The sequence below is a fragment of the Microcaecilia unicolor genome, chromosome 12 (genome assembly GCF_901765095.1).
Source record: "Microcaecilia unicolor chromosome 12, aMicUni1.1, whole genome shotgun sequence".
Lineage (NCBI taxonomy): Eukaryota > Metazoa > Chordata > Amphibia > Gymnophiona > Siphonopidae > Microcaecilia > Microcaecilia unicolor.
The window spans coordinates 77,272,240-77,286,488 of record NC_044042.1 but is presented as its reverse complement, the minus strand read 5'-3'; the positions used below and the strand labels follow the sequence as shown (position 1 = coordinate 77,286,488).

Genomic DNA, 14,249 nt, shown 5'->3' with positions numbered 1-14,249 from the left:
TCCAGTGGGGAAGCGAACCCCACGTGCTGACACAAAATGGCTGCTGCGACCTCTCATTGTCCTAAATTTTCCCACTTAGCTATGGCGGGTGCTGACACTGAATATTGCTGGCACCTACATAACTGCTGGCTCCTCCCCAATGCGCACCCCCTGTACTGGTCGACACATCTCAAAAAAGATATTGTGGAATTAGAAAAGGTACAGAGAATGGCAACGAAAATGATAAAGGGGATGGGACAACTTCCCTATGAGGAAAGGCTAAAGCGGCTAGGGTTCTTCAGCTTGGAGAAATGGCGGCTGAGGGGAGACGTGATAGAGGTCTATAAAATAATGAGTGGAGTTGAATGGGTAGATGTGAAGCGTCTGTTTACGCTTTCCAAAAATACTAAAACTAGAACCATGTGATGAAGCTACAATGTAGTAAATTTAAAACAAATCGGAGAAAAATGTTCTGCACTCAACGTGTAATTAAACTCTGGAATTCGTTACCAGAGAATGTGGTAAAGGCAGTTAGCTTAGCGGAGTTTAAAAAAGGTTTGGACAGCTTCCTAAAGGAAATGTCCATACACCATTATTAAATGGACTTGGGGAAAATCCACTATTTCTGGGATAAGCAGTATAGAATGTTTTGTATTCTTTTGGGATCTTGCCAGGTATTTATGACCTGGATTTGCCACTGTTGGAAACAGGATGCTCGGCTTGATGGACCTTCAGTCTTTCCCAGTATGGCAATACTTATGCACTGCCTATTTTTTTAATGGCCGGTCAGGGCCCGGTTAAATGCCACTGAATAGCAACGGTGGGGCAGCCCCAAGCGATTTAAGCATCCAGTAACCTCTCCTACTCCCTTAAATCACTTTGAAGATAGGGTGGTTTGTGCTTTATTTCACACAGCCAGAGCTGAACCCCAAAACTCCTTGAAAGAACAAGTAATTTCCTTGGCATCACTATTAATTATATTTAATAAAATATATTGAAAATGCTTTTGTAATAAAGGGAAACTATCAATGGAGGTTTTTTATGATCAATGATGACTATGGAACCATTGATTTGAGCAGAAATAAATCACTGTTGCTCTCTGGTTAATGGTTAATGAAGTCTTTTTCGCCCATTTGATTTTTATAGTTTTCTTTGATTCCCTGCAGATGAGGATCATTATGTTTTTCAGTTAAACCTTGAGTTTTGTGTTGTATTGATTGGGTTTATTTTTTTCTCATACCTTGATTGGGCAATGCCATAGACCCCAGTAGATCACTAGCTTCCCCCTCTTTAGGACTATGTATTTTCTCTGCTTATCTCAGGCTTCTTCCTGAAATTTTGTTACTGTTATTTTGGGGACTCCAGGGCAGAGCCAACACTAAGCCAGTTAAGTGCCGATATTCAGCATTTAACTGGCCCAAGTAACCATATAAATTGGACCACATAAAAGTCAGTCTTATCTTTATGTGGTTCACCATAACCAGTTAAGTGCTGAATATTGCGCTTAATTGGCTATGTTTTCACTGGCTCCATATACCCAGAAATTCAAAGCTGGAACCTGGCATTGAATTTCCAGGGATAACTCTGGTAGAGGTCAACAAAATGCTGAGTGCCACTTGCTGACCATCAGGCCCAATAATAATAATAAACCTTCTCAGGGCCCTGTTTACTAAGCTGCGATATAGGCGTGTTAGTGTTTTTAACGCGCGTTAACCATGTACGCACATTAACCGTGTACTTGCCTACAATATCCCTATAGGTGCCTACACGGTTAGTGCACGCGCTAATTGTAGGCGCGTTAAAAATGCTAACGTGCCTTAGTAAACGGGGCCCCTAAGCTGCTGAAGTAAAGGCAGATTTAAACTATAAATCTGTAGTTCATTAAGCATGCTTTTTACCCAGGAAGACTTGAGGCAGTGCAAGAAAAGAAAATGTCATGGAATGTAATAAAAGTAAAATCAGCCAACAAAAAAGAAAAACAGGATAAACAAAAGTAATCTTCTTCTAACAAGTATTCACAGAGCTGGCAAGCTACACGCTCTATATGTATAATTTGAAATTCCACACAGATCTGCTTCTCTCAGCATTAACAAAGCTACAGCAAAACCACACACATGCAACAGGCATCTGATCCCTCTAATGCTTTATCTCAAAACAAAATGCCTCACCTCTCCTGTAGCTTCTTCAGCTTCTCGGGGTCAGCCTGGGGTTTGTTTCTCTCTTTCTCACTGGCTGCAGTAAGGGCTGCTATTCTGTTTATAACACTTGCCTGGTTCTGGAGATCAGAAATGGTCACCAAAGTAAATGGTAATTGCTCTTGCAGTGTTCCAGTTAATTGATGGTTGCTTGCAACATTCAGCAATGCCAGGGGATAAGGAGCATTCACAGTTGAAGAAGACCTCTGTGAATCAGGTAAGATTACTTCTCCATGAGGGTCACCCCTTGGAGATGGGCCATTGGGAATGTTCATGATATTCTGAGGCACCCTGACACTTGCTTCAGGTTCCTGGTTCACAAGCAATAGAGAGTCTTGGTTTTCTACCCGAGTTAAAGAATCTCTATTTCTCGGTGTGACAGGAGTTCTTGGGCTTCCATTCATATCCATCTCCAACCCAACAGAAGTGGTTGAAGGACAGTGATTGGGTAAGGCCACCTCTCTTTGTACAGAAGGAATAAATGCCCTTGGAAGGTTACAGGAAGAAATTAATATTGGTGTACGAGTTGATGCTCTTGCACTTGAGGCAAAAGAAGACCCTCGAGGATTTTCACGGGCTTGCATTTCTTCATCATGAACACAGAAGGAAGATGTATTGTATACAGTATTCTGATTGGTACTGATAGGCTCTGAAGCAACAGTACTGTCAGATTGCTGTTGAAGGTTGGCACTTGTTGGGCTGAACGAGGTTTCTCTTTCCATTTTGTTATTATCATCTAACACAGAATATTCAGGAGATGCAGCCACCTGTGTTAATGGTTCACTGAAAGGTTCAGCTGCTTCTGATGACACAGTTCCAACATCGCCACATTCCTCTCCAGAGCTGGGATGCATGATTTGCCTTGAAGTTCTCCTGCCAAGTTCATCAGTCTTGTTTAAAATGGCAGGAGAAACTTCTGTACTATGAGAGAGATTTTCTTCCTGAAAGAGATCATCATCTTTGATATCCTTGTTTCCTTTTGGGGCATCTTCAGTGTTCTGATCCAATATAAAGAAATCTTCATCTCTGAACCTTAAAGGAGAAAATCTTGATTGTGCTCTTCTAGTAGATACTCTCGATGACTCCCTTAATTTCCTCTGTAACAAAAAGCCATTGGTTGCTGGAGAAACTGGTGCTGATGACAGATACGGAGACCGATAAGCTTGCAGAATGACTGTTCTGTTTCCAGTCACACCTGCTCGAGTATTTGCATTTGGCTGGCTGGAAAGTTCTGACTTATTTTTCTTTTGTTGGCAGTCATCCTTGGCTTCAGGCTTGCTCATCTGCACACTGCCCTCCATCACTGGATCTGCATTGACAATACATTTAAAATCTAAGGATTTGATGTTTTTTCAGTCCTTATTCCAAACTTCAGGGACTGGCTTTCTCTCGCTTAATAGACCCTGGTAAAGCACATTTCATAACACACATCACAAGAAATAATTCCAACAAATGATCTATTATTTCAGGTTTGCTCCTGCACACAATGATCCATTGAGCCTATGACGAGAACATTCTAAGCAGGACATAATATTTCTGCCACAAATGAAATTTAAGGGGACAGTATTAGTTATAGAACTGTCAACAGTAACAAGGGGGGCATGTAAAACTTTCTGTGGGAGATAAGCAAATGCATACTCTAGGGGTGGTACAGCAAATACAAATAAATTGAAACTGAGGTGGAGATGTAATGGGAGTTGAAATTACATAGCAAGATATCAAAGGGAAGGGATTTTGGATATAGCTCACACCTTTTTCAGTTGTAGCTCAAGGTGTGCTACACTCAGGTACACTAACCCCCCTGTTCACTAAACTGTGGTGGCGGCTGCCACGCAGCAATGCCAACACAGCCTATTCAAAGTGAATGGGTTGTGTCAGCAATAGCACACGGCAGCCACTAACGCAGCTTAGTAAACAGGGTTTTAAGTATTTCCCTGTCCCCAGAGGGCTTATATTCTAGGCTTATACTTGAGGCAATGGAGGGTTAAGTGACTTACACAAGGAGCTTCAGTGGGATTTAAATCCTGGCTTTCCTGGGTCTCAGCCTGCAACTACACTCCAAAGACAGTCTTAAAGAAAAGGCCAAGTGTATACTGGAAGGTATTAGATTTTCTGTCAGCTCCTTGATCCTGATTTTCTCTGGGAGTGCTACAATCAGGATTACCCCACATAGAGGGGAGTCATGGAGCTTCAGCTGTAATTTCAAGCAATGTGTGTAAGAGCAGTGCCATAGGTGTCGCTATGGAGTGGCAAGTGCCATCCCAAAAAATTGCCTTGCCACCCTTTGCTACCCCAAAATCTACACACTTCTCCTGCTAGTCTGGCATTACCTCCTTACCTCCCTCTGTTCCCCTCTCCTCCCTCTCCCCTTCTATACATGTGCAGCATGTCCCACCTCTCCTTTCCCTTCCCTTCCATCCATGTGCAGCTTCTACCTATCCCTCCTCCTGTGGGTCCAGCATCACCTCTTGTCCTCCCTTCCTCCCCATGGGCCCTAGAAACCTGCAGTGTTTGCTGGCACTGATGGCAGTGGTTACAACAGGCTGATGATACCAAAATGTGCAATAGGGTAGACACCCCCTGATGGTGTGGATAACGTGAGGAAGGACTTAGCGAAGCTAGAAGAATGATCTGGAATTTGGCAACTAAGATTGAATGCTAAAAAATGCAGGGTCATGCATTTGGGCTACAAAAACCCAAGGGAACGGTACAGTTTAGGGGGTGAAGAGCTTTTGTTGCACGAAAGAGGAGTGGGGCTTGGGTGTGATTGTATGTGATCTTAAGGTGGCCAAACAGGTAGAAAAGGCGACACCAAAAGCTAGAAGGATGCTTGGGTACATAGGGAGAGGAATGGCCAGTAAGAAAAAGGAGGTGATGATGCCCCTGAATAAAACTCTAGTGAGACCTAATTTAGGATATTGTGTACAAAACAGGATTGAGTCTGTCCAGAGAGCAGCTACTAAAATGGTCAGTGGCTTCATCATAAAGCAAATGGGGACAGACTTAAAGATCTCAATATGTGTACTCTGGAAGAAAGTTTGGAGAGGGGAGATATGACAGAGACATTTAAATACTTATACAGCATATATGCACATGAGGCAAGTCTCTTTCAGTTGAAGCTATGGAATGAGGGGGCATGGAATGAAGATGAAAGGGGATAGATTCAGAAGTAACCTGAAGCAGGGCTGCCAAGAGACAAAGTTGGGCCCAGGGCAAACAATCTTAAGGGCCCTGCTGCCCCCCCCCCCCCCCCCCCCCCGCCCCCATGGTCTGTCATCTCTCTCCTTCTCCCCCTTGCCTGCTTACTGGCATCTCTCCCTCCCTGAACACAGGCTGGCGTCCTTTACTCTTCTCCCCCCCCCCCCCCCGGGTCCAATATTGCTGTCGTCCTTCCCTCCTCCCCTTCAGTGGTCCTTCATTGTTGCTGCAGGCAACAGCAATAAGGAGAGCAAAGTAGCAAACTGTCTCTGGCTGGCCCTGGAAGCATTTTCTCTGCTGTGGCTCACTTACAGGGACACAGGAAGTTATGTAGAAATTCTGTCCAGTCCTTTACAGAATCTAGTCCACTTCTATAGAGAAGGATTTGTTGAATGACACTATCAATTATAATACTAATTTTAAAGTATGTGCATGGGGAAGAGGGGTATAATGTGCAAAAAAGGCATTGCGACTAGCCCCTCCCATACTTAGCTTGCCCCCCCTCCCTGTGGCCACCCCAAATATTTCTGTCTAGAGACACCACTAAGCAGTGCATTCTTTACCGGGTTCTTTAGCAACCTGTCCTTTAATCTGCTTCAGTATAGTCTTCCCATCTCTGTCCTTCAGTCCTCTTGCGCTCTGCACCTCAGTCTTGCCCAGCAAATCTGGCAATTTCCTGGGTTGCAACTTCTTCCTCTTTGAGAAAATCTGCATCTGTGGAGCTGTTGAGTGTAAAAGCTTATTGGTTGCTCCCATTAAACATAAACACTCTTTTAAATATGCATTAATTGTCTATTTTAAGGATACAGACTGCTGAAATATCAGGTGCAATTCAGTTTAGAAAATCATGCTATATAATATCTTGTTTGCATGATATTGTCAAAGAAAATTAAGCACAGTTACAGTAATTTACATAAAAATACTCACTTGACAGTATTGACAATAGCTTCTATGTGCGAAGTAGTCTCACTGATTCTTAACTAGTACATTTTTAGGTATCTTAAAAAAATATTTCCAGCTGTCGCTTCCTAGAACATCCAGACGCCCACAAAAGCAGCTTCTGTGGGTTAATTCTCCCACTGTTCTGCCCAAATAAAAAAAAATCACAAGCCTATACCAAACCATCTCTTAGGTATTTTCCCACTACCTCTATCCTTCTCTTGCAGTTGCAACACAAGACACCGTTTGTAGGATTTCTCATCAGTGTCTTAAGGCTAAGTCCAGGCTAACCTTACTGCCCTGAGGTCTAAGCTGCCTGCCTCTTCAATGCAATTCAGACTGCCACTGGAGGAGGACAACAAGAATACATTTTTACAAGAGAAATGTACAACCTGATTTCTTTTTATAGCCACTCTCACCAGAGGGTTCATGCTGCTCTTGCATTCCCAGGTTCTTGGAGCTCAGGAATACCTTCTGAAGCTTCTTTTCTTTCTTTTTGTTTATAGCAGGAAGCTTATGCTCTTTGGGGATATTGGGTGCTACAGCATTGGATTTCTGCGTACATCCTGGATCCCCAGCAACATCAGACTAGAATAACAAGATAGGTAAAGAAATCAGTACCAGGAAAATAAAAAAAGATGCTTATCTCTGAAGAAAGGGGACTCATCAGACACGGTAATGGAGTGACGTTTTCAGAGGTTTTTAGGAAAAAGCTGAAGCCCTTCTGGACATGCGTGACAGTTCCAGTGGCCCCAGCTCTACACTGTGTGCTTCAGTTTTGTTATTAAGCAATTTGAAATGGTTTATGATTAAGTTATTCTTTTAATTTATTATTCTGTTATTTTATGAATTTTATGTACTTTCTTAAGTTGTACACCACCTCGTAGCCTTTGTTGTGAAAAGCAGTTTATAAGATAAATAGCGTAAATAAGCCTAACCGCGGGAAAGCATGGAGAGGGTCAGGTGCACCCCAAGGCAATCTGCTGCCTGAAGCATGGGATGAGATGGTGCCCCCTGCACCCTGCACCCTCCCCCCTCCCCCCCCCCCCCAAAAAAAATAAACCTCTCTCCTCAGAGCTGCAATCAGGGACTAAGGTGGTTGGAAGTGATAGAAAACTACAACCTGACAGGAGTCAAACAATTTAGCTTATTACAAAACTGGATCAGGGATGCAGGTCTTTTATTAAGTGCAGGGGGTGGTAGGCTTTTTCCAGCTGGGAAAGACGGACTGCTACAGATTCCTATACAGAACCTACATATCAATTGAATCCCTCATCCATGTTACATAAAGGTAATCAATATAAATAAAACAAAATAAAACATGGAAAAGAAAATAAGATGATACCTTTTTTATTGGACATAACTTAATACATTTTTTGATTAGTTTTCGAAGGTAGTCCTTCGTCAGATTGGAAATAATCTGACGAAGAAGGGCTGCCTTCGAAAGCTAATCATAAAATGTATTAAGTTATGTCCAATAAAAAAGGTATATTATCTTTTCCATGTTTTATTTCTATTGATTACCTTTAAAAGTGGCTAACACGGCTACCACATCTCTCTACTCAAGATGTTACATAAAGAAAGCACAGGCCACCACTTAGCAAAAAAATATGAGATTATAAACTAGAAACATAATGTAGACAAAAAATGAAATGAAAAACAAAAGAAACCAGATTGTGAGCAATGAAACCCCAGAGAAACGGAGATGCATCTCTTTCAGTACAGAACAAAATACAAGAAGTGCACATTTTCAAAGCTGACTTTATCTTTCTCTAAATATCAAAAACACATTTATTAATATGCTTGTTTTCTGACTCAACTTGTAAAGTAGAGTGAGGAAAAACCTCTGTTTTCCCTCACCATAAAGGAATGGTGGGGGAAAAGACCTCAGATGACTGCGGTACCCTTGCAGATGTCCAATAATGTAATATTACAGCATCCAAGCCGCAGTTCACAGCTTCCATCATCGGTCATAAAAACCCCCAACCAAACCAATGAGCAAATTTTATCAGAAAACATTTTTTTTTACTAATGGTGCAGACAAATTTCATCACCAAAAACGTATATGGTGACATTAATATAACTCATCAAAAGGGAAACTGAAAGTTGAACTTCGCTTATGTGGCAGTCAAAGGCAGTGGAATCCTGGTCCCAATGGGGACCCGTTTCACCGAGCGGCTTCCTCAGGGGACTGAATACTGCAATCAAGTCTTTTATGTTGCTGCCCATTCAACTGCTCGCCACCATGGAACCACCACTGGAACCATTTTTAAAAATCAGCGTTACATTGGCCACCCTCCAATCTTCAGGTACTATGGACAATTTTAATGACAGGTTACAAATCACTAACAGCAGATCAGCAATTTCATGTTTGAGTTCTTTCAGTACCCTGGGGTGTATACCATCTGGTCCTGGTGATTTATCACTCTTTAATTTGTCAATTTGGCTCAGTACATTTTACAGGTTCACCGAGATTTCTTTCAGTCCCTCCTCATCATCACCTTTGAAAACCATTTCCGGTACAGGTAGATCTCTTACATCTTCTTCCGTAAGAACCGAAGCAAAGAATTCATTCAATCTCTCTGCTATGGCATTGTCCTCCCTGAGTGCCCCTTTTGTTCCTTCATGATCAAACAGTCCCAAGGATTCCTCACAGGCTTTCTGCTTCTGATGTACCTGACAAAGGTGTTACTATGAGTTTTTCTCTCAGTGGCAAGATTTTCTTCATATTCTCTTTAAGCCTTCTTTATCAGTGCTTTCCATGTAGCTTGACAGTGCTTATGTTGCTTCTTATTTTCCACATTCGGATCCTTTTTCCATTCTTTGAAGGATGCTCTTTTGGCTCTAATTGCCTCTTTCACTTCACTTTTTAACCATGCTGGCTGTCATTTGCTTTTGTTTCCATCTTTATTAATACATAGAATACATCTGGTCTGGGCTTCCACGACGGTATATTTAAACAACCTTCATGCCTGCTTTAAAGTCCTAACCATTGTGGCCGACCCATTTATCTTCTTTTTAACCAATATAGCAGTTCTTATGAGTTAAATGTAACCATACTCTGCACCCACAAAATTCCAACCTCCCCCCCCCCCCCCCCCCCCCCCCAACGTGCAGATCATAACTAGGATATTTCTCCATGGAAGTCACAATACAATTATTCTGATTCTCATGTCATGGAAATAATAGCAACATAAATCTCTCTAACAGGCACACTGTGAAATGCAAAATCTGAACTCAACATACATCCCACTGCAGCTCCTTGTCACTTAAACTTCCATTGCCCCAGGTACAAAAACAGAGATTGTGAGTCCTCTAGGGACAGAGAAAGTACCTGCATATAATGAGTACAGTGCTGCATATATCTAGTAGCGCTATAGAAATGATTAGTAGTAGTAATATCAGAAATGAACTTGTAGAACTATTGTAAGTAATATGTAATTTATCTTTAAAATCAAGCATGGTACCTGATTATTGGAGGGTGGCCAATGTAACTCCGATTTTTAAAAAAGGTTCCAGAGGTGATCCGGAAAATTATAGACAGGTGAGCCTGACGTCGGTGTCGAGCAAAATGGTAGAAACTATTATAAAGAACAAAATTACAGAGCATATTCAAAAGTATGGATTCATGAGACAAAGCCAACATGGATTTAGTGAAGGGAAATCTTGCCTCACCAATCTATTACATTTCTTTGAAAGGATGAACAAACATGTGGATAAAGGTGAGCCGGTCGATATTCTGTATCTGGATTGACAAAGTACCTCATGAAAGACTCCAGAGGAAATTGGAGAGTCATGGAATAGGAGGTAGTGTTCTATTGTAGATTAAAAACTTGTTAGAAGATAGAAAACAGAATAGGGTTAAATGGCCAGTATTCTCAATGGAGATGGGTAGATAGTGGGGTTCCCCAGGGGTCTGTGCTGGGACCGCTGCTTCTTAACATATTTATAAATGATCTAGAGAAGGGAGTAACTAATGAGGTAATTAAATTTGCTGACGACATAAAGTTATTCAAGGTTGTTAAATCGCAAGAGGATTGTGAAAAATTACAAGAGGACCTTATAAGGCTGGGCATCCAAATGGCAGGTGACATTTAATGTAAGCAAGTGCAAAGTGATGCATGTGGGAAACAGGAACCTGAACTATAGCTATATAATGCAAGGTTCCACATTAGGAGTCACCAACCAGGAAAGGGATCTAGGTGTCATCATTGATATGCTGAAACACCTCTGCTCAGTGTGCAGCGGCGGCTAAGAAAGCAAATAGAATGTTAGGTATTTCTAGGAAAGGAATGAAAAAGAAAAAGGACATTATAATACCTTTGAATCGCTCCATGGTGCAACTGCACCTCAAATATTGTGTGCAATTCTGGTCACCGCATCTCAAAACAGATATAGTGGAATTAGAAAAGGTACAGAGAAGGGTGACAAGAATGATAAAGGGGATGGGATGACTTCCTTATGAGGAAAGGCTAAAGTGGTTAGGGCTCTTCAGCTTGGAGAAAAGACAGCTGAGGGGAGATATGATAGAGGTCTATAAAGTAATGAGTGGAGTGGAACGGGTAGACATGAATCGCTTGTTTACTCTTTCCAAAAATATTAGGACTAGGAGGCACACAAAGAAGCTACAAAGTAGTAAATTCAAAACAAATCGGAGAAAATATTTCTTCACTCAATGTGTAATTAAACTCTGGAATTCATTGCCAGGGAATGTAGTACAAGCAGTTAGCTTAGCAGGGTTTTAAAAAGTTTGGATAGCTTCCTAAAAGAATAGTCCATAAGCCATTCTTAAAATGAACTTGGGGAAAATCCACTGCTTATTTCTAGAATAAGCAGCATGAAATGTATTGTACTGTTTTGCGATCTTATCAGGTACTTGTAACCTGGATTGGCCACTATTGGAAATAGGATGCATGGCTTGATGGACCTTCGGTCTGTCCTAGTATGGCAATAATTATGTTCTTATGACTGGAAAGGGTCTATGTTTTTACTGAGATTACTCCGACAAAAAACAACAATGAAGCAGAGGTGTATCTGAAATGCGGCGATAGGGGGGGCCAGGCCTGCCGCTGCCTTTAAAAATATTCCTTCGGCTGGCGGGGGACCCCAACCCCCGCCAGCCGAGCCGAGGTCTTTTAAAGTTCTTTTTCATCCTCCGGAGTCCGTGCTGTTCAAAGCTGCTCCTTTCGGAGTCTGATGTCGCTGCATGTTGTACAGCAGGAGACGTCCTGCACGTACAACATGCAGCGACATCAGACTCCAAAAGGAGCAGCTTTGAACAGCACGGACTCCAGAGGATGAAAAAGAACTTTTAAAAGACCTCGGCTCGGCTGGCGGGGGTTGGGGGGTTGGGATCCCCCGCCAGCCGAAGGAATATTTTTAAAGGCAGCGGCAGGAGGAAGCGGACCTCGGCTGGTGGGGGTTGGGGTCCCCCGCCACCAAAGGTAGGTGATGGCGGTAGGGGGTCCAGGGCAAAATCTGCGGGGGCCCAGGCCCCCATGGCCCCACGCAGATACGCCCCTGCAGTGAAGTGGATGATGGATGGCAGAAGATTCTTTATTGAAACATGCAAATGACTCGACACGGACTTTGCTTCGTCCAAAGGCCTGCATCAGGAGTCAATTGATATCTGATCAAATGCAAGTGCAAATTATTACTCACACTGCCAAAGGCACAAAATCCACACACTAACAGTACAGTCTGCAGCACTGTGCAGAGTTCTAAATGTAAACTTGTTCAATAGAAAAGTATCTAGCATGAACATAGCCAAACGATTCTCCCGCCAAACGTCTCTGTTTTTCTGTCTGAGTTTGTGTTGTGTGGAGTGTCTCGCCTTGCCTTGCTGTTGCTTTACTGAGATTACACCAAAATCAACTTTTTTGCATGGTGTATTCTTGGGGAAAATGTCCTTTTTCTGCTTTCCATCCATTCTTAGAGGAGCTATGGAGGTTTCTGTGGACGCAAAAAATATGTTTAAATTAACAGCTTGATAGTCCGGTGTGCAGTGTTAGAGGTCAGTATTTTTTATATTAGATTTCTTAGGCTACTTATTTGAACTGCTACTTCAAAGGTATTTACCTGTTTTATTAATACAGCTTAGTAAGATGCTTATTTTTGTTATAAAGCAAGTTGAAGGATATGTACCATTGTAATAATTATTCTGCAGGATACTGTGCTGTGTATTGAGATGTTGACCTGACTCAAGTCTACTATAATGACAAAGTTTAAGTTATGGAATAATGTGACTATATTTTAAAATATCAGTGTTTTCAAAGTGTCCATAAGTGTGCCTGGGGTTTATGTTGCAGCAGAACAGCTGTTGGGCAGAGTGTTTGCTTTGAAATCCATTATCAAGTGCACTCTAAGTGCCTCCCCATGTTAAGTCTGCCCCCCCCCCCAAAAAAAAAATATCAGGTCTGGCTACACAACTGCCCTTGAAGGACCCCACAGTCAGGAAACCAAGCTTTAGAAAGTATAGTGGACTAGGGCCTGTAGTTTACTAATTTTTCTTATAGAGATTATAGCTATTAAAAAGGCAGCTTTTCAAGAGAGATGCTGCCATGAAGTATCTCCTAAAGATTCAAACAGATGGTCCATTAATTTAACAAGTACAATCCCATGTGGGTGGGGGAGTTTTTACAGGTGACCTTATGTTCATAAGTCCTCTCATAAAATGACAGACAAGAGGGTGGGATACTAGAGGTTTTCCTTGAAGAAGGTGGTGATAAGCTGAAATGGCTGCCAGATGGAGTTGAACAGATGAAGTCTTAAGGCTTAAGTCCAAAAGAAGATTCAAGTAATAAATAACTGTTGTTGGATGACAAGAGACTAGGCCTTTGCCCTGAGATCCTACCCAGGTTGAGAAACAATGCAATTTAAAATTGTAGGATCTCTTTGTGGCTGGTTTCTTGGAAGCTAGGAGAGCAAATTTTTACTGGTTCCGGAATAGGTAGAGAATCAGTTAGGTCCCGCTCAATCTCCAGACTGTTAGAGATAAACTCTTATTTAAAAAATGTATATCCCACACCATCTACAATTCTAGGTGTCTTACATAACAACATTCACAATAAAATCGACAAACATAAGATACAAAGGGGGTTGAGATGTAAAGTTTGTGTTAGAAGAGTTGGGTGATAGTCTAATGGCAATGGTTGAGCTATTCATAGTGAAAACCAGATTTTTCATGTCCAGTATGGGGCAACTAGAATTATCCGGGTTTTGTCCATATAGATCTTCTGTAGAACATTGGAGATTTGGGGGAGAAGTGGAAAGCCATAAAGAAGTGCTTGATTCCATGGAATGTTGAAGGCATCTGCCACAATTCTCTGTAAACTGAGATGAAAGGAACAGAAAAAAAGCATACTGTGCATTTTCTAAGCCTATCTTTAGGCCTTGGCACTAAAGAAATTACTGTCTTCTTTGACTTCTTTGTCTTCTTTGCTTCAATACTGCTTTCTGTACCATTCAGTGGACTTGGACTTTTTCTTCAGCTATTCAAGGTGCAATAATAGTATGCTGCAGTGGTGTACCTAGTGTACAGCGCTGCGTATGTCTAGTAGCGCTATAGAAATAAGTAGTAGTAGTAGCAGTAGTAGTAGCTTGGTTGCCACCCAGGGCAGAGCACCCCCTCCTCCAGGTGTGCCCCCCCCCCCGTTCTCTCTCCTCCAAACAACAGAGTACACTGAGCAGTCATGTGGCTGTTGGCTCTGCCAATCCCCTGCCCCCTCTGACGTCAACTTATTTATTTATTTATTTATTGCATTTGTATCCCACATTTTCCCACCTATTTGCAGGCTCAATGTGGCTTACAATATTACATCATGGCCAGCGTCATGCAAGCTTAGGTAAACAATTAGGTTACATACAAAGAAATAAATGTAACATAATGGATATAATCAATTCAGTAAATCAGAAAACAGTTAAACTATCAAGAAGTAG

At 41.9% G+C, this 14,249-nt stretch overlaps 1 protein-coding gene across 2 annotated transcripts in view; it reads right to left on the bottom strand.

The window, feature by feature from the left end:
• MARCHF10 (membrane associated ring-CH-type finger 10) overlaps positions 1-14,249 on the bottom strand; it is an 84,616-nt gene that overhangs the window by 32,371 nt on the left and 37,996 nt on the right. For both annotated transcript variants that reach the window (XM_030221024.1, XM_030221023.1), the window contains 3 exons: positions 6,731-6,899; positions 5,936-6,094; positions 2,148-3,483 (listed from right to left, as the gene is read on the bottom strand). In XM_030221024.1, the coding sequence (XP_030076884.1) occupies positions 2,148-3,483; positions 5,936-6,094; positions 6,731-6,899 (1,664 nt within the window). The remainder of the gene's footprint in view (positions 1-2,147; positions 3,484-5,935; positions 6,095-6,730; positions 6,900-14,249) is intronic.